General features: G+C 29.7%; 1 protein-coding gene across 2 annotated transcripts in view; it reads left to right on the top strand.

Moving 5' to 3' along the window:
* The window catches only part of LOC114125706 (LIM domain transcription factor LMO4.2-like), a 64,901-nt gene that overhangs the window by 33,114 nt on the left and 8,809 nt on the right, over nucleotides 1–22,978 (top strand). The window contains exons 2-4 of one of the 2 annotated variants that reach the window (XM_050210802.1): nucleotides 15,145–15,279; nucleotides 15,443–15,580; nucleotides 15,643–15,768. In XM_050210802.1, coding sequence (XP_050066759.1) covers nucleotides 15,152–15,279; nucleotides 15,443–15,580; nucleotides 15,643–15,768 — 392 coding nt within the window. In that variant the 5' untranslated portion in view covers nucleotides 15,145–15,151. Of the gene's footprint in view, nucleotides 1–15,144; nucleotides 15,280–15,442; nucleotides 15,581–15,633; nucleotides 15,769–22,978 lie in introns of both variants that reach the window. The other variant, XM_050210801.1, reaches the window with a different exon arrangement.

Below are 22,978 nucleotides of genomic sequence, written 5' to 3'. Positions count from 1 at the left end.
TAATAATTCAAATATGAATGTGTGCTATATAGTCGACTTTAACCACGATAATGGTTTATTCAATAATATTATTATAGCGACCCGTTAAGTCAATCAGATTAGCTTTTATACGCCAATCTAACACAATGTGCTGGAGGGTAAATATCATATTCATATATTATTATATTATAATATTATATATTATGTATGTATGTGTGTATAATGTATAAAGTATATATTATTATATACGAGTAGAGGGGTGCCAAGCAACGTTCATCTGACGAGTCAGATTTCAAAATTTTGATAAATATCTTTTTGTGACCCCGTTATAAACATATGTATATTATTTGTAGACATAGTAAATCTGCCTGATAAAATATATACTCTTATAATAATTAAATCCAGTTCAATATAAATTGTAACTCAACGGATGGGAATGATCTTGTTGAATTTTCTATACTCTATATCTACCAATTGGTAGGTATGTAAAACTAATAAACATATTTATTTATATAATGGTAAAATAACAAAGGCATTTATCTACAAAACTTTAACAGTTTTATTAACTAAAATGACATTAAATATCCTATAAAAGTTACAATTAGACATTAGTATTAAGGGTATGAAACTTCTTAAAAATAAATAAAGGTATTAAGAAAAGTATAGGTACTTAAAAATCAATACCTAATCCTTAGATTCAATTTAAAAATGTTATAATATCTTATCTGAAATACCACAATATAATATATGCACTTAATACATTTTTCTTAACTATTATAAACTAATTGTGTACCCTTTTTATATTAAGGAAAAATTGATTTTAATCTTCTAGTATTAAAATTTTAAACGTTATTTATGGTAGCAATTTAATTAGGTATAATCAAAAAGTTTAAATATTCGATGTAAACCTATTCCCAGTTTAAATTACCGTAGGTAATGTCTTATCAGTATATATTCCCATTTATCTGAAAGAGACTCAAAAACTATATACAAAACAGTAATAATTATTGATGAAATGGATACTATTATGCAGTTTATAATCTTGTTAATTTCCTTTTTGAAACGCCTTGCTAACAGATGCGAAAGAGATAACTTTTCATTGAACATAAAAACAAAATAGTATTAGCTCAGAAACTATTTAAGTTATTTTAGGGGTTTAATATTTTTTGATTTTTAAGCATAACAATTTTCGTATGTAAATGAAAAATAAAATCGAGTTTTTCGAACAAGTGGCCTAAAAATAAACATTTCAATAACATTTTTAAACAATTTAAACAGTTATATTAAAAAAAGATTATATTTAAAGAAAAATCAAACGCAAAAATGAAAAGTTTGTTTATTTGATGAGAAATTATGTCGATAATATGTTTCAAATTTAATTAAGTTATTTTTAAAACTATAAAAAATACAAATATTCCATTCCATTAAAAACTATTTTTAACTATATTTCTATAACTAATACTAAATTTGTGATTCACCAAGTATAATAGTACTCACCTAATTTTTTTCTTTAACAATTAATTTATTCAAATTTTTTTTTAAGATACTTAAAAACTATTTTTATAAATGAGAATCACTCTTTTACTATAAATTACGTTGTGTATAATTTTTTTTTTTTTTAATGTTGATATTACCAATTCAAAATTTTAATGAGTGGTTTTTCAGTTATTAAAATATTTTTGTTATGTACATATTATGTAAAAATTCTATTGATTGCCATTAGATACTAATGGTTTTACAAAATATAAATTAAATTTTATATTTGATTTAGTATTTATCGGTGTTCGTCAATTGCGCTGATTTTTCTAGACTACCTGAAATCTATACATTTTTTGCACTGTGGATTTATTACAAATTAATTAGGTATAACTGTATAAGTACATCGATTGCACCAGCAAAATATAATATTATATAGGTACTATAATATTTTTAGATATTTTATTTTAATTAAATAGACAAAAAAAGTACATAATAAATGTATACGTTAACATTATAAGTGACTATCAAAAACCTTAAAAATACTTATTGAGAATTAAATTAAATTATTAAGTCTTAAAATGAATACAATCAAACATATAGAATAATAACATATAAAATAAATTGTAATTTCAAAAATTGTAAAATATTAAAATATTACGTGCAGATAGAAAACGGGTGTGCACAAATGATGTCAAAACGATATCGTTTATTTTTCAAATATTGCTGACGCAATTAATGTCTAACCTTTTTTGTATCTCAATATCATCTAGTGCAGTCGATGTACATTTTTGAATCTCATAATTTTTTTTCCTTGCCTGTGATTTCTGGCGCAATTGATGTATGTCTGTATTTATTATACTTATACATTTTTAAATTTTATAGATTATAAATGTTAATAGATTAACACTTATTACTAAAATATTCAATATCATCATACGTGTAATAATTTAGCTTCAATGTCTTCTAAACTTATTATCACCTAATCACTTAATCTTTACAGAAAATTAAATAACTAAGAAATTGCACTCGTTCAATTTTTTTTTTCAGTTCATCAAAATTTTCAAAGCAATTATACAAAAGTTTATAACTTCACAGGGCATCCCTTAAGTAGTACAAACATTTTCAATAATTTTAAAATAAATATTCAAAAATCAAATTTTAAATAACTGTATTGTCCAAAAATATGAGGTAAGCATACTTGATGATGGTAAATAGTGCAGTAAAATATTATAATATTATAATGTAGTTAAACGACTGTGTGTTTTGTTAACTATTTACAACTTTTAAAAGGTAGTTCCCGCTCAAACGGTGCATAACTTTACAGCAAATAAATACTTAAATATACGAATTAAAACGTACGTCTATTGTAAAATGGTACACATTTAAGCGTTTACGATTAATGTGTTTAACAATAATACATTTAACTCATTGTAAACACAATGCATTTACGGTTGAAAAGTATATTTTAAATTTAAACACATAGAATCGGATTTTGATTAGTGGTAAATGGGCGTAAATGAGTTTTCAAAACAGTTTGCGTCATCAATTACAGAAGCGTGAAACCAACTATACTTTATTAAAACAGGTCCATGTTTAACATTATATCATTTTTTTCTAAGCTTTACCAAAGATTTAGATAATTTTATTGCACGTGGTTTATAAAAAACGTTTGTATTCTATTTGGTTAGATTATTCAAGTGCTTTCAACATTTTATTTAATTATCTTTGAATCTTCAAAATCACACGGTCCTAACGGAAATATTTTGATTACATACCTTGCTTACAGTTAAACATTTATTTTGAACAGAACCCTTGATTCTCTAAACACATTTGATCTGTGTTTAAATTCTAGCTAATTACACCAGCAAAATATATTAACATTTTTTATTTTATAAAATAGTTTTCAGTAGAATACCAAATGTTTTTCTTTCGTCTTCACCATCCACCATCATCATCATCGCTATCTCACTCTGTAATATATATGTATTATACTTGTATTTATCAGGTGTATAATTATGCCATAGCTATAATGTGTATCATTCCATTGCTCGAAAATTTATATGGTCCGTGGTGGAACTGGATCCTTCACCCGACCCATCAGCTACCGCCCTAACAGTCAACCTCTGCAGCTGGTTATTCTCTTCTTCTATACGACTATACCGATCTCCAAGTAACGTTTTAATTATTCACACTGGCGATGTAATAAATCGCGTGCGGCTGTTGCTTAATCGGTTGTTGCGGTGTCCCGAAAACGGACGACGGCCGTTTGCGACGGACAGTTCACTAACTCATCCCGGCTGCGCTAACTCAATTATATTGTCGCTGACCGTTGCCCAAATAACCATTTCCTCTCAACCCTTAATCCAAAACTGACTTTAGCCCAATGCTATATATTATATATCGTGGTTTAGGGTACAAGTAATAGCGGCAGAGGTGGTCGGAGTTGTTCTATGACCGGGACTCATCGTGCAGGGTAAGCCGATGACTGTAACGCGTAATAGTATATTACAATATATAGGTATATTTATTTAACTTATACAATATGAATATTAAACCATAAACACCAACAGCATATGTACATAATATATTATTATTACGATAACACCCGTGTTGTTTATATTATTATTTGATGATGCGGTATAGTTGTGATGTATAACTATAATAATATGACAGTAGTCTCAACAATATGATGGTAAAAGTCCAATCGGACTTGTACTGAAACATATTATAATATACCTATACGTTTATAGGCAAATTTTATTTTCAAAAGTAGAGTATGGGCTTTGATTTTTTTAATACGCGAATGGTTTGTATAAAAATAATAATATCATTACATTATTATATAATGAAATAATACATACAATTAATATAATTAAAAACTACGTCAATGTATTACCTATACATATTTTACTCGTATATTTATTTATGTACCTATATTAAACTAACAAAAAACAAAACGTCTAGCCATTTTAATATTTATATTTCAATTTTTCCGAATAAAATATAATTTAAAATCCTTTGTGAAACCATTTAATTATACTTTTTTCCGAATGAATAGACTGATTAAAACAATAATTATAATTGCCGTTATAGACTTTAATTAATCGGATATGTCACAACCAACCGTTGATGTACTATATATATTCAAAATAATATTGTAGAATATGTCAATGCAACCGACAGTTCAAAAATTAATTATTAATATTGTACAAAAATTACCAACGACGGTGCTACAATAAAATAATACGGTTTAATAAATGGTTATCAAAGCCCTCCCGAATGTTTTAATTACATCACGAGTGGATGATATTATTTCCAATGCAAATTGAAAACACTGTTAACGTCTCTATGAACAAATTTAATTATAATATATCCATAGTTGACATTTTGTGATGAATAGGGAGGATTTAACACATACATCAATAACATAGTATCCCAGTTACAAACATTTTTATAATATCATAATAATATTCTCTTTTCCATCTGATGAAAATAATAAATGTCTAAGAATTCCTTTGTGTATACAATTAAACGTCGAATTATTATTTATAAAAAATAACGTTGTTTGATACATATAATAGGTACGGCAACACTAACATTAATTATTAAACGCTAAAAGGGCAATATGAACTATATAATATTATGTAGTTTTAAAATAAAAAATGACAATTTTGAATTTACACTAGCTATATAATATAAAAACATAATTGGAACAACATTTATAATGTAGTTACATTCATATAAATTTATATTAGCTTGATACGTTTCAATTGTTCACAGTACATTAATATACAATTATCAATTATGAATACATAATATCTACCATCTACGTATCATTGCGTATAAAATATATTTTTTTATTTATAATTTTATTATATTTATGGTATTGTTAACGAATTAGATTTCGTTGTAAAATCAGGAAATAATGTGAAATTATGGTTTGTATATAGATCATCATTTAGTGAATGTACATTAATATTTGCGTATACTTAATTAATACATATTATTTATATTAATTTATTAATATTCAGTGAATTTGCATTTAAATTTTTAAAATACATAATTTTCATATCATGAATTACCTAATAGTGTTTCAATCTCAAATATTAGTAGGTTAGGTCACTTTTCAAATTAAAACTAGTTATTCTATAGAAGAAAAAATTTTAGATGAGTTATCAAGACATTGAAATTTATTAAAATAACTTTTTTCCCTCCAACATTTTCAATAAAACATTAATACGACTTTGTCAGGTATCTCATTTTGCTGAACTGTTTATTGTATAAACAAGACATAACCACGTTTATTGTAGTGTATGTTCTATGATCGGGAGTGATGAGACACTAGAGATTTTTGTCGATCGTAACAATGACGAATATAATATTATTTATTACAATCGTCCGCCACAGTCGCTGAGAACGAAGAGGATCGTTGCTTGATCGTTCCCCAGGGCGCGTTTACCGGCGTGGCTGCCTATTATATACCTACGGTAAAACTGTGTAACGATCTAATGACAGAAGGCGGTCACGCGCGTACTATAACCCATGTACCTACGGCTACGACGAAAATGGCGAAGTAACAACAGCCCCTGCAGGCATTGCAGCAATGGACCGGATTTCCGGTGCGTAGTTTTTAAAAACTTTACTCGATTATACAAAGGAAAAATCCATCGCATTACGTCCCTTTTAGTATGGCGTAGTGAACTACGCAACTTTATATAGCTACGTCTATACATAGAAATGTGTATTATATATATAATTACTACTCTACTCCACTACTCTTAGAATTAATAGCTATTTCACTTAATTACAGCATTTTTATCTCTTTATCTGTAAATACTAGCTAAGTAGTAGATATTACATATTATTATATAATATGTGAGACATTCTCTGACACCACTATATGTAAAGATCAAGGAAAAGGTAGAAGGAAAAAAGCAAGGAAAAGTGGCCAAATGCTATTTTCCTCAACGTTGGTTATTTAATATATATAAACAAGTCTCCACCGCAACAAAAGGTTTCGATTTCCATCTTTTTTTCATTTTTTTTTTTAACGTTCTTTACTTAGCGACGTAACCAGCCGTTCAAGACAAACGACCGTTTTTTCACCCTACAACACCCTCAACACAAGTAGTTTTCAGTTTTTTTGGAGGGTTGAATCCCGCAATCTTGGCTCGTTGAGTTAATTCACCAAAGAAATCTAATTACCTGTTAAAGTCGCAGTCTATGTTTTCCCCTCCACCACACTGTTTCGTTTATTATAATATAATTTTATATATTTTTTTTTTTTAAAGAGTAAACAACGGCATATTTTTCTTTTTTATTATTTATTTTTCCAAATAATTACGTAATAACTTGGAAAAGAGCATTATATAAAAACAAAAAAAGTGTATGTATACATTATATTAGTTAACAAATAAAGTAAATATTTTTTTTTATAGTATTGTTTTAACAACAGATTGTAAAAATTAAACGAACAACTTTTTTTAATTAATCTTTCAGGCTTAATAATAACCACTCTACACTGAAGTTAAATTAGAAATATTTTTCTCAAAACACTTTTTTAACATTTTAAATGTATATCATGCCATTTATTTTCTGTTTTTTTTTTATACTACATTTTATAAAAGTTCTGATAAATTATTGTGGCTCCGTTTAAAACTATTTATGAAAACATATTTGAAATGGTGTCTTTAATTTGTGTTGTCTTTAGACAATACAAGTTATTTTTTTTAAAAATAACTAAACATAATATTTATATTATAGTATCGTATATTACTGTATTAGTCGGAGAAGTAAATTAAATATAATATATTCATAATAATAATATATACGCAAGCGTTATGGGAAAAAATTTTATACCAACCTATAGTCTAAGGCGTGAGTTACAGACATTATTTGTGTCCTATATAATGCCAAGAATTCAGAATGCAAACTGTACCGTGACTTGGCCTCGGTGGCAACAGGGGTTGGTTAGCTGTCACTCGCTGCCTTCGTTACAGAGACACGCGGTGTGGCGCTCGATTATATAGGGGACGAAGTGAAGGGTTCTGCTGCTGCATGATTCTGAACGATGAATTTCGGAATTTATACTCTCTGATGTAATAATGCTTTTGAACACGGTCAAGTAAATCCCGAGCACATAACTTTGTTGTTTAGCAATCTCTCCGTAGGAGAAACCCCGGGGGACACGTCGCAAAACTTCATACACATACACACACACTCCCACACATAATTAAACCAACGTAAATACACGTGATAAGGATTGTTGCTATTAGTGGTAGTCGCCGGCGACAATGTCTTTAGAGGAACGCGAATTTCTAACCCCCTCAGGGTGTTCGCCGTTCGGATTAATTTTCTCGGACTGGCAGCAAACGATGGCTCGCGGCCGAGGTAATGTTTGAACTCAAAATACGTTTATATCACCGTATTGCTACATTGGGCAAATTAATGAGTGAAGAGTTATTAATAATATAATCATATGGAGTACTACGTAGTACCTACGTATTATGTCACACGGAATTTATTCCGACGTATGAAACGAAGATCGATCATAACACTATTAATTTCAACATTGAGACGATGATCAATGGATTCGTATATTTATGGACGAGAATAATTATTACATGAACCCCTTAATAATTATTAAATAAAACGAACTATCGTATATTATAATTATGGTATACTAAATAATGTCAGATACTTGATACTATTTTCCGAGGTCCCACTTAGAATTAACAAATCTACATAAGAGAATTAACACATAGGTACTATGTTATATTATGTGAATATAAAAATGTCTGAATAACGATCAAAGATGTGGCGTATGAAACTGTCTATCCCTACAATAAGTTTGTACATAAAGAAAATATCTGATGTGCGTCTTACCTTATCAAGCTACGTGGAGCGTAGGTTATTCTTCAGAAAACGAACAAAATGTTGTGAAATTTTATTGTAGAAAGTTCGTCGTATCGGAGGAGATGACGATGATCTGTTATGTACACGTTCAAAAACCATAACGGCGGCGGATTATACAGTACAGTATATCACAAGTTAATATTTATTAATATTATAAAAAATAATAATAATATTGAATGACGACGAGGTAAAGTTCATTTAGATGTCATTTTCCTTAAACTGAACAGAAAGTAGGTACTGAAAAATGAAAATAGTGTGTTTGACTAATCCACAATATACCGCGGCATGATAATATTATAATATGATACAGGCGGCCAACTGTGAGTTTAAAATATTACTGGAAATCAGTCTGGAATTCTTCATTAAATGCGTTCAGAAAGTTTTCCCCGAAATCGACATAGTTCATTAGGGGACGACACTGTTATTTACTGTATGTTATATAAATAATATTATGTAAATAATTATGATATGATCACTTACCAAAAATTGCAAATCTAGGGTTGCCTCTACTGCAAGTGTTTTACGCTTATCAACTTGTTATTATAAAATAAATTATAAATTCCTAGTTTTTGCACATAATAAAAAATATGAACAACAGGCTACTTATAGGTAATAAATGTATTAAAATTTTCCAACGTACGAGCCCGAAAACTTGCCGACAAACAAGTGTACTTCAATGAGATTTGGTGTCATTGTATTTTGTGACACCATAATATAATGTATTATAATAAATGCAGAATGCGTGAACATCGATTATTATATAGCAGTAAAAAGGTACCTATAATATTTATTATAAATAAGCAATTATTTGATAATGTGCAGCTCTTCGTAGTACTGAAAATGTATAATAATATCTTAATAATAAACATTGAATCGATTAACTCTCAAAAATGTTTTAAAAATAGGTGATGTTATCTAGGGCCTCTAGGGGGTATATATGTAAATCATAATATTGGCATTACAAAAATTTTTCATTCGAGTATAAACAAAAAAGTAACCTGAAAATTCAACGAAAACGTACACCTCGATCGTCCATTCCAGCACGCGCTTCTCCACTCTACATATTATTATATTCAAGCGTGTATCTGCACCCTCAACGATTGTTATGTTATAAGATCGTTGTAGCAGTAGCAAATAGTTATCGGGGATGGAACCGGCGTCATCCACGCCGTCGACATCGTTTACAACGCTAATTAAAACATTTTTGAGCCTTTAACAACACACCGGCGGCGAAACGTGTATTTTCTTTGTGCTCGTATGGTATACGCAATATACTCATAAACACACACCCACCCACACACACACACACACATAGACACACATATATATGTATAATATTGCAGTACTCAGAGCACACTTACCTTCACCGTACTACCATTCTGCCAACATGGGGCCCATACCCTACTGTCAGTGTCGAGAGAGAGACGATGGATAACACACGCTCACACACACTCTGTTTTGTTATTATTATTTTCCACTAGCTAAAATTCATCCCCGACGTTTTATCTAATAAGCTAATAATTCGCTCTTGTATAATATTATAAATTATAATATCATAATTGATAATAATATAACATATAAAGCGCTGACGTCGACGTACCCCTTCGCACGAGTCGTGCCGTACGAAGTTTCGTCACTTTTAACGAACATGAAAAAAAAAATTAAGATTTACTGCATACAAATATATATACACAACACACAATACTCATACCTATACATATTATATTATTATACCCTTTCAAAACTACCTACCTGATCTATATATAGTTTTAATTAATTACATTCTAAGCTAACGGCCGGATGCTCGTGTGTATAAATGTTAGTGAGTATAATATAATACTGATAAATAAATATAATATCACGTGTATTAACGCTTAAAGATGATGGAGTGAGGGTGTGTGTTAATGAAGTGTTTTTGTTACCGTTCCAAAAACGGTGGGTGTAATTTAATTTACGTTTTTGAACTCAAGAGAGAGTTTTCAAACTAGTATAAGTATATATACACATCATGTACCTATGATTATATTACGACGTTGTTCGAATGTCGTGTGCCGTCGCTCACTTTTGTGTACTTATACATTTACACCCCTTTGGCTCTGTCGAGTGCGACAATCAACCGGGGGCAATGGCTTATCTACAGTGCACTGTTCACTTTACCGTATAATCTTTTGTAAATTATGTATTATCCTTTTTGTTCAAAACCACCATTGCCCGACATTGGTTTGTGTTCGAATGTAAAAATTATATTATAAAATTTCAACGTAACACCCAATTTTCTCATATTGATAAGTACAGTATATAATGTTATATCATTGGACGTATGTTTTAAACCACACTTACATATCTATCGTGTAAGCATATATATGATATACCTGTTACCGTTACCTATTATCATTACATTTGAAGTTATGCTTAAATTACTTATAAGCATAATCCGCATTTATTAATATATTTTTATACCTAAGGATTCGTTTATTTTTTTTGATCTCTAAATAATCATTTGTACCTATTTTATAAATTAGAAAAGCTCGTTGAGTACCAACTGAATTCATATGGTCATAGTGAATAATCATACGCGTTTTTAAAGTAGGTGTTCTAATGTTTAAACGCAACCATTGATCACAACTGTAAACCAAACGCTTGAATATAAGTTTAAATATAAATTTATGAATACTGAATTCTGAAATTACCAACTAATTTTATGTTATGATCAGGAAAGTTTTCATTTTTTTTTTAAATCAATAACGCCATGTTTATCATACGTTAATAATTTATTACCTATACCATGAATCTTTTCACATCATTCTATGATACGTCGTTATTAACTTATAAGCTAAAAATGTATAACAACAATTATCCACCATCTATCATAATATTGTTTTATCTCCTGGAATTCACGGTGCATTTTACGTAAATTTCACATATTTGTTAACGGCGTCACTGATTTCATGACATAAATTTGTTCATACATTTTTTTCACAATTTTGATACAATATATATTATGATCCAGTATTGTAAGGAATATAATTAGGTACTTTAAAAAATGTTTTTACTTTTCTTAAATAATACTTATCTTAAATAAAATATTTATAATTTAAGAATATATATATAAACAATAATAATATAGTGAAAATTGGTTAATAACCTTATACAAATGACATTTTAAGGTATATTTCAACTATACTTTTAATATTGTTTTAGTTGTTTGTCTGTTTAATCTGTTTTTTAAAATAAAAATAAATATAAAATCACATACTTATTTTTTTAATGTTTATAACTATTATATTTAAAAGTAAAATTAATGATTAATTCTGTAAAAAAAAAAATAATAATAATAATAATAATCATTGTAACACAAAATGTAATCTAGTGATATTCCTTACTTAAAGGCATAATTAAATAGTAAACCAATAAATTAAGTACATTATTTTTATTTGTATGCATGTGTGAAAACATTAAAATAAATTATTGTTATATGCTTTCATATGATTTTGGGTACGTATGAAGTTAAACATGCCGATACACCACTGTTTTTTTATTAATTATTATACTTTTATATTACTTTAACATTATTTGCTCAAAATGTTTACCAATCGTCATCCATACTTACTATACTTTTATATTATAACTAAATACTAATAATTCTATAAAATTGAAAATTTTCATTTGAATAATAGTATATACATACCATAGTTGTTTTTAAATTAAACTGAAATTTTAAATCAATATTCACTAAATTATTACAAAAAAAGTAAAAAAATTAAAATAAATATTCCACCACCCACTGATCACCAAACAAAAAAAAAAATTTACTAAAATGTATTAAAATAAGTATACAAAAATTAATTAAAGTACTTGATATCTATCTCATATATTTATGGTCTGTGTATTTATTTTTTTATACATATTTAAAACTAATCTTGCAATGTTGATAGATACAATCGACCAATACTTCAAGGATTTAGATAATATTGAAAAAAAAAACTATAATATGCTACAATATTATTATTTATTACATTATTTACATACACAATATTAAATGTTTAAAAACGTTCGCTAATTATTTGTCATCCTCATCATTAGTTTTAAACTATAATATAAAATAGCTGTACATCTTTCAACACCAAATCAGTTATTTTAAATCACAGCATTATGACTAGTTTAAATTATTATTGGTATATAGTGCTTTCGAAGTCGTCGCACATTTAACATAGTCGAGAACTGCAGTATTGATCGGTTAAACAAGTTAAGTACATGCGATTATTTTAAGCTAATTAAAAACGTCTCCATAGCATTACGACTGCTATCATCTTTACGACCGAGGCCGTCGGATTAACAATTTCACCCCTACTCCTAACCTCCACCACCACTTTACCACGACCACCACCCTCACAAACAACGATGATATTATTATTATTATTATTATTATGCATTTATATGTAGTAGTCGGCGGTAGCGCCCATACCTCTCATCGCTCCATAGTAGTGTATATACTATTATCGGCTTGATAAATTGGTCCATAAACGCCACTGTAGTGGCTGTAGGGATAAAACAAAAACATTCCGTTTCTGTTCACGCTCGTCATCCCTACAGCAATGTGTACACGTTGCTGATTTCTGTCGCGTTTTCGTAACAGAATTTACCCAAACACCATGACTCGCTGCCGTTTAAATATAATTAATCAAACCTCGTGAATAATATATTATACAATAATATTTCGAGGCGATAAAATCGTACAGAGAGCCGCACGCGTTCTTCGACGAAATTTGATTGATTCATCGCGATCAGAAACGCCTGACACCTATGTGTGCATGGATTTGTATATAATCAAAAAGTAAACGAAATATTATAAAAGTTCAGTCAATAACACGCGTCGGAGGTTAAGTGAAAAATGACCATCAGATTTCATCACATGACAACCGTCCGGTGTGCATAAATCAACGACATATCGTGTCATGCTCCGCAATAGGTACTCCGAGAGCGGCTGTTACAAAATACACCTGTGCACGGCAAGCATTGCAGTGGTTGCTGCTCTTATGAGCGGGACCATTGGAGTTATAAACGTCCGCTGCAACTCTACTCGCCCTTAAGGGAACTGTGGGAGAAAGCAAATCAATTCCCTCAGTGAAAAAATTTTTTTCACATTTAAGCGACGCTTAGCTATTATAATATATAGATTAATCCAGCTGTAGATGAATTGTTTTTAATTTAAAACGACAGTTGAATTATATTCATAAAAAGCGGATTATTCTTTGATAATAGATAATAATACTTCACACCAAAAATAATTTCTATACAAAACGTAGTACTTTAAAATATCGTTATATAACTTATAAGTATCATAGTATCATTACAATCGATTAGATAATTAATTTGGATAAATTATTAACATAATGACAGTGATAGCTGATAATTTTTAAACTCTCATATATAATATAATAAATAGTATAGTCGTGTAAAAAAATACGTATAATATTATTATATTATTAAATTTTTATTTTTTTATGATATTTTATTCTAAAACAACGCCGATCCCATCAATAAAATATTTTATAAATTGATTTTCAACGAAGATGTTTGCTATCATGTTTGATAATAACACAGGTATTTTAGAATTTGTCTTGTATATGATATAATACATAAAAATGGTATAAATGCAGTATATTTAAAGTGAACAAAGCTCAAATATAACCATCAATTATATAATATAATAAGTAATAACCTTCTCTAGTCATCATTTGAAAATCACATTTTGTTTATATTTATTTTGAAATTTATATTGTTTTGTTTATTAGGTTGACACGCCTAACCTGCACGTTTTTAGGGACTTTTGTTGTTTATATACATTATTATGAATTTAACATTCGTAAGATGTTTTGACACAAATCGCATCTATTTAAAAAATAAAAATACAAACCCCTAATTTGTCACAGTTATCGCACATCGTACTTTTCGTAATAAGAAAAATAATATAATTCCCCTTCTCCATTACTACAAAGTTTTTTACATCCCCTTACAATATTTGTGCTTTGATATTCCGAACAGAGCTTTTATCTTGCCGGCAACAACAGGTCTTCCGGCTGAATACTAAATAAGGACACTTAAACGCATTAAAGTTGTCTTTCGAAAGAAATTCCATATTTTTGTCTCCCTTCCCTTCAGAAAAATAACGTTATTTGATATTGTTCTTAATGTTTCACGTCAAACTCGGCATACCAAATGTCTTTCGGTCTTTAAGCAAAACAAAAAAAAAATAAATAAATAAATAGGGACGTTGGGTTTTTTTGATCCGATCGTAAAATAAAAAGAAAAGTAAAAACCACCATGCCCCACAATATATACATATCATAAAGACTATAAAAAAACGCGAAAAAAACCTCTTTACGTCTAGGTTCTAAAGAATAAGAAAAAGCGCTATGTGGTGTCTGCGAGTCGAACTTTATAGCGACCACAACCAACTGGATATATAATAATGTTTGTTATTGCATTTTAAGCCTCGAAAACTCATAAACCAAGCTATTCGAACATAGTCTCCTGTAGTATTTTCGAATATCGCGGTATTGTTCATAAAACTAACCAGAAAGTCTATGTATATTTGTGCGGCGGCATGTACGTAACGTATACCTGTATGTTGAAACTCAGTATAGTTAAAATTATATTATATACTTTAAAACAAAAATCACGCACCCATAAGGCCTTAACAATTCTTTTGAATAATATTTTATGTGATTTCTATTTTTTAATTATGCTTTTGTTTTTGCTTATTTTCAGGAGTAAAATGACAATGGACGTCAAAGCCAGTCAAGTAGCAGCCAGCACAGCTACCAAGTCGAGTGCGAATGTTGGTGCTTCGGCGTCGACAGGAGGCCAAGAATGTGCAGGCTGTGGAAAACACATAACTGATAGGTATCACAATGTATTTTATTTTTACAAAGGACAAATATCTGCTCTTATCAACGTATTGGCTATATAATATGATTACATATATCATATGTGATGCGATACAAAACGTTCAGTGCTCGAATAACTATATAGACATTTTATGTATTTTTTTTTTTTTTTTTTATAGATTTCTCTTGAAGGCACTGGATTTATTTTGGCACGAAGACTGTTTGATGTGTGGATGCTGCGGATGTAGGCTGGGCGAAGTTGGATCAACTCTTTACACCAAGGCAAACATGATATTATGCAAAAAAGATTACTTCAGGTATTTATTGGCGGACACGTCGCACACCGTATGATGCTATTACTGATTGACAGGTTTTACAGGATGTTTGGCAATAAGGGCATGTGCGCGGCTTGCTTCAAGGACATACCAGCGTTCGAGATGGTCATGAGGGCCCGTAGCAACGTATATCACTTGGAGTGTTTTGCGTGCCAACAGTGCAATCACAGGTAATAAACCACAATAATACCGTTTTGTTTTATTTTGTTGTGAAATTATATTATTATTAGTATCTACATGTCATTATTATTTGTACGTATCGTACTCTCTTCGTTATTCATCTGGAACGTGAAAGTCCTATGAAGCGAAGAGTTTAAAATTCGCCAACCAAAGCATCCCTTACTGCAGCATTAACAGCAGCAGTGTATATTTATTGGGACAGGGTCGATCGCCCTCAGGCCTAACGTCTAATCTGCTGTAATTACTTATCCAAACTGCTCTAGGATACAACCCGATACAGGAAAGGAACTCGTGATGGTTATCCATGATTAAACGTTCTAACCCGCTCACAAACGAATTATTCGTATTAAGCGGGACGGACAATATTAATGTTGAAGAATTACTGTATGTTTGGCGAAATCCAAGAGCAAGTAGTTAGTACACGAATCTCCGGGGTTAATACCCTTAAAATACCATTCCACATATTATAATTCGCTCGTTTAGACATTTAATATATCGAAATGATATAATGCTTGACGTTTACTGATTGTATAATTCCTGGTGGTTTCGTGAATAACTTAAAGTTTCAGTCATACAATGTTTCAATACCCATATTATTATTATTATCGTAGTAAGTATATGTCTATCATAACAAATAAAATATATGTATTATTACACATCGCAGTTGAAAACTAAGAGAGATAAACGAGTATATTATGTTATATTATATTATATATATATTTATATATAGTTTAAGCACAATATTTCGGCGTGTTTTCGAACTTTCAACGTGAACCTAAAAAAGTTTACTTTCAAATGATTTATAACAAAGTAGAAAAATCGCTCTCCAAAAAAAAAAACGACAACAACAACAATTTTTAACTTCGAAAATCGCAAAATATAATATTAATGTATATCACACATTTTGTACGAAAAATCTAAACTACCTAGTATGTTATACCTACGTATAGTATGTAGGTACCTATATTTATGTGTACACAGTAATAGTGTTAGGCGTTAGTAAAAAAAGTAATTTATATAATGTACTAATATCAAATACCATAAAAGATTGTTAAAAATTTAATTTTATTGTTTTTTTTTTTTTAATTTTATTTAATAACGGGTTATAAGCTTATAATAGTTGCTTAAACAATTTATAAAAACTTTCAGAAAAAATAATAAATTTGAATAAAAAAAAAATAATAAGCTACTTCAACGTTCTACATATCACATTATAATATGTACGACGATTACAATTATTAACAATAGGGTTATCGGAATTAGCAATTAAATATAACGTCCACGATGATACGAACGTAGCACATGTACACATATTATTACATCGATGGTAGATATATGGCAACATGTGCGTGGCTAATTGACATGTGACACATACATAATATTCAATATATATATATATTATACTTTACGTCCAATATGTGAGCGCGCGTATAACAATCGCATACAACTGCGGCGACAGTGACGGCGGCAGTGGAAGTGGCAATTATGAGAAAACAATAACTCATATATATATGTATATACATCACTCGCAACGATATTCCACCCCGTAACGCCTAAAGGGGTAGCTGCGCTACAATATTGTAATATTCGCATTGCCCGGCATTGTCACGGCGGAGGCAGCGGCTCTTTATTCCCTTTCACTCCAATTAATTAATACACACACACACACACACACACACATACACCAGATGTACGTGCGGGGGTGGCCGGTCATACTACTGTGCAGTGCTCGTCGTACACACACGCACGCACGCACACTGCCAGCAGATTAATTAAATTTCATCCCCAGATTCGGTAAACCCTGTGTAAACGATTCCTTTTATTCCGCCACGCGGGCATTCCATCACCGCTTCGTCCGTCCGTCCGTATATATACATCCGTTCGTACCCTCTCGCCGCCACTTCGACTGTTCGCCTCTCTCGCACTGTACACATACATTTATACACCACCTTGTCACGGCGGATATTATATTTCAAAACGACGATGCACTGCCGTAGTCGCCCCCGACCCATACCACTCGAGACTCGAACATTATTCTATATATAGGTACCTATAATATATAAAAACCCTTCCGGTGATAAAAATCCACCGCGAAAACAGTGAGCGTTAACAAATCTTGCAACTGCACCGATGCACCTGTAAATAGGTGTCGATGTAAATTACAGTCGTAATATTATTAACTACACACGTTCCTACAATATATTTAATGCACTTGGCGCGTAGTACTCGAATGAAAAACAAAAGGTTTAGAACGAATTGGTTATATACTGCTGCTGTTCGTTTTTGCCCGTCTACCTATTCTTGATGTACACGAGGGGTACATAATTTTGTATGATAAAATGTATAATCTGTTATACCGATTGCGCAGTCATTTCGTATATTATCATAATACACGATGATTTTTTAATGGTACCTTGAATACCTTGTATAAAAACTTTTTGAAAATATCATTTTTTAAACAATTTGAAGTCATTATACAAAACCAAATTTTTGATGAAATAAATAAATTTGTATGATTTAGTTTTTAAAGTTTCTCACTTTTTTTAATGACAGTATATATTTTTTAATTTTTATTCTTGAATTTTATTCTAAAATGTCGATTTATTGAAATCGGATTTTGAACGGTTATGTTATTTAATTTTATCTAATAGGTATTTAAATTATAGATAATCGGAAATACGAAATGTTAACCTAACTCCTTCTTCGCATTAGTTTGTTACCTTGTTGAAATTGATGAACAACGACTCTTGATATGAAGGGCTCCCTTCGAAGCCCAAATTCATTAGCTCATTATACTTGATTGTTAATTTAAAAGTTATATTAATTTAATATTGTTTATTTAACGATTTTATCTCTATATAGATACAATTATTATGAATACATAAAATAATCAAGGCCCACTTCTAAGAAACTATCATCTTAAATATGCCACTAGACATAATCTTAAAGTACGAGTAGTTGGTATACTTATCGCATAGTTGACTTAATAACGTCTGTATAATAAAATAATAGGAATTCTCTAATATTTTAACTAAAATGAAACTTTATCCCAGCTGTTATCGTAAATAACACCTACTCTGAACAAAACGTCATAACGGAAATTAGAAACTCCTATAACTACCTAACTTTTTATCGCTTTAGCTATATCAATAAGGGAACTTATATGTGGACGAACATCGTACCGGGAACAATATAATATATTAAAACGTGATATAAAAATCGAATGATATTTCCCCGGAGCTATTAGTTTACCGTTTAATATCAACAGTACAAACACTCTTTGTCAATCTCCGTCCTGTAGTTTTAGTATAGCGGGCTTGGGCGTGGGGAGAGTGTACGATTGTTTAACAGATTTTAAATGCCCGAAAACGATTGAGTACTAGTTTCAATATAATTTCGTATCATCGTCATCGAGCCAATATTGTGAAAGTTCTAATAGTCGTAAAGGTTGAAGTTTTTATTTCCTTTCATTGTCTGTGTTCTATATCATCATAAAAATAACATTACGTTAATTATTTGTCATTGAAATAAACAGAAAAAAAAACGTTAATATATTTATTAAATAGTAAATACCATAGTAATTTTACTAAAATACCTATGTGTGTTGTGTATATTCGTACTATAATTTTTTATTAATTTTACCAATAATTGGAAAATTAATTATTTTATTTTTCACTCGGAGGTGTTTGTTTGTCGTTCTTATAAGTTATAAATTATAATAAAAATATTTTAGTATAATTATTATATTACTATTATTGAGATATTAAGCAATAATATTATACTATTAATACCTAATATTATCATAGTGGACCTTTTTGACAATATTAAAATTTTTTTTTATAAAAATCTTGCTTAAAAATAATATTTTGTAGAAATATATACTAAAATACTATGATGGTGGTTTTAATTGTATGTAATAATGTAAAATATCATCATTTTCAACCATTAAATTTTAATATTATAGCTGGTTTAAAAATACCCTACTAATGTTATTCAAAGAAAACTGTTTACAAAATCTTCTTTTGTTATAAAAATATTTTTAAATACTATTAATTAATGTAAATAACGGTGGTTTTTTAACTGAAAAAAATTCAAGTTTCATGATGATGTCATTAATCAAGAACTTATCTTTTCCTCCCCTACACTTAAGCACACATAGTCATCATTTTACCGTCTTCAACCCTCCCTTTTATTTTGACGATAATGTCATTATTATTATTATTATCATTATGAGTCATTCAGTAGAAATCTAATGGATTTTTTCCACAAAAAAATATTAATATATTAATTTACATTTTAAGCAAAATAAATATATATATATATATGTGACTGACAACAAAAAGCTTTATCTAGAAAATATGAACATTTATTTTTTTTTCACTACTTATAACTATAGTTGCTTATAAAATATTGTTTTATTATTATCGCCGTAATACTGACCTATATACATTGTACAGCAGGTAACTTCTAAAATAAAAATAGGTTCCTTTGGTTATGTGAGAAATTCCAATGAGGTAAATTATTATGCAGCAAATGATAATATTACATTACCCTGAATTTTTAAAATACTTAGCTGTTATGAACGAATGGGAAACTTATTCAATTTTTCTATTCTGAAAAAATTACGTGCTACATGCACAAAGAACATTTTTTATTGTTGTTTTACATCTCATGAGTAGTCTACTTTGGTTTATCTAAACAAGAGAAAAAAAAACTATTTACGGCTGATAAATGACGCAGTGAGACACATAATTTATACTGCGCCTATTACATTTAGAGTGTCGCGTGCTCGCGAGTCGTATGGATGCCGCTAATAGAATATTTACGGAAGCTGTGGCGACGACCAACGACCGTAGAGATGTTGCGGTCGGATAACGTAAATTGCCAGGCGGGTGCGGTGTGGTGTTCCGCGTGCGTCCATCCGTCCGGGGCTAGACACAAAATAAAGGACCCTCGCTGAAGCTTGTGCAAACGTCGTCGTCGGCGGGCGCGCTCGTCGCGTGTGCGTTGTGTGTGTGATAATCGGTTCAGACAGGTGGAAAAAACGAGCCCACCGACCGACAAGAGTGATAATCGAGGGGCGGCAACGATGGCAGGGTGGATGGTTTATACATAATTGAATTGTCACTGGCAACTCGTGAGAGCTAATTTTACGGCATTTCCCCACACCGCCGATATGAAACGATTGTCAAATCGGGCAAATGCAATGTTACCGTTTTCCATGCAGTAACGAAACGATAAAAAAAAACACATAACCTTTTCCGCCACTCGCATAATAGCACGACCGAGAAGACTTCTCATTTTATTATTTTTTTCGCTATAATTTCATGTTTGTTTGTATGACAAAAAATAATAATAATAATTCACCCCTTACGCCACCCTCAACAATACACTAACGAATATTTTATAAATACTCAGCGTTCGTTACACAATTCGTTTTCCGCATGACTATGTCGTTTTCCGTTTTTTGTCTTAAATCTGAAACCCATTTCTTCCATATAAGAGACAGAACCAATAAACCACACTGACGTACGACGACCAAATCCTCGTCGATCGCTTCGCAAGCGTAGTATGATATTACATAACGAAAGGAAAAATTTCTCCGTATATTGGATGAAACTAAAATTATAAAGAGTAATACGAGAGTACGACACACTTTGTGTAGTAAGAAATATTGAGTTTATACAGAAAAAAATCAAGAAGTGTGTTATAAATAATTATGAAATTTAGTAAATGTAATTCACTAGGTATTATTGATTAGTCAATATAGTCACCTATATAAAGTTTTGATTTTGTTTTAAATGATTGTTTAGCAATATATTGAAATAATATGTACTACAATCTTTATTATTTTTGAACTTGAATAATAACAGTCTTGTACTTTTAATGACAACAACGGTTGTATTACGATGGAATATGTGTCTCATTTAAAGTGTGTAATACGAATATTTAGATATTTTAGCCTCTGTATGTTCAGACAGGTTCAATTAAAAACAAATTACGTTCGCCAACTGGTAATTAAAAAATAAATAAATAATAACTCACAATAAACAACAGTAAAGGTTATAAAATCATTAGTATCTACCTATAACCTATATCAAAAAAATGTATGAATGGAAATAATAACATTCATTAGACTAAAATAATTTTACAAACAAAATAATTTAATAAAATTTCTACGTAATTATTCACAAAATTAATTATTTAATCGTAAAATCGTAACGTGTGTTCGATGCTCTTTTATAATAATAATAATAATATTATAATATTATACCTACGGACTGTATTATTATTAAAACGCTTTGTTGATGTTTTATTCTAGCGTTTATTAATACTGTACAACATTTAACATGTGCCTATATACACAATAGTTTATGAAAAACTACAAAAATAATTAAAACATTAATGATTCTGATACAAGTAAAATATGTATTATTAATTGATGACGAAATCAACATTTCGAGCTCGTTTGTTTAGACGATTAAAATTTTGAAAACATGAAATTACAAAACGCATTTTTTAAACTCTTGTTATTTGATTCTAAATTATTTTCAAAAGTCGAGTTTGATCGAATATTAACAATATTATGGGCAATACCTGTTTGCTTACATTTACCTTTTTTACAAACAGTTTGAGCATAAATGTATAACTCGATTGCGTACGCGAATTTATAATACTTGCGTTAAATGGCTCAGAAATATGTATAGAACTCTTTTGTGTACACAAATCATAGCAAAAATAAACCAAAACTCAAAAAAACTTATAAAGAGCTTAAATCATGGGTAAAATAATAACTCATGTCTCGTTAACATCACAAGTTCAACTAAAATAAGAGTGTAGACATCTATAATAATTCAAACAAGGTCGAATGATTACCGCTAAAAATTAAATTTGATTACCTAAATTCAACTAATACGATATCGTATCTAAATGTGTAAGATAAATCGTATCATTATCTTATATTAGATAACTAAAGTTTAATATTAATCTAAATTGGGAATAAGTTTTAATAGTTATATGCAAATTAGTCATCATTTTCAAATCAAAATTGGTAGGTTAAGGACTTAAGGTTAGGCGGGTTTTCAACGATTTTCGTTGTACACAAACGAATTGTTCAAAAAATAATGAAAAGGTTTAATATAAACTCCATCAGTTTCATTTTCTTACTTGCATGAATAAATGGAAACATTGAAAACTCCG

The sequence above is a fragment of the Aphis gossypii genome, chromosome 1 (genome assembly GCF_020184175.1).
Source record: "Aphis gossypii isolate Hap1 chromosome 1, ASM2018417v2, whole genome shotgun sequence".
In the NCBI taxonomy this organism is placed as follows: Eukaryota; Metazoa; Arthropoda; class Insecta; order Hemiptera; family Aphididae; genus Aphis; species Aphis gossypii.
This window is presented reverse-complemented; position numbering and strand designations above follow the sequence as displayed.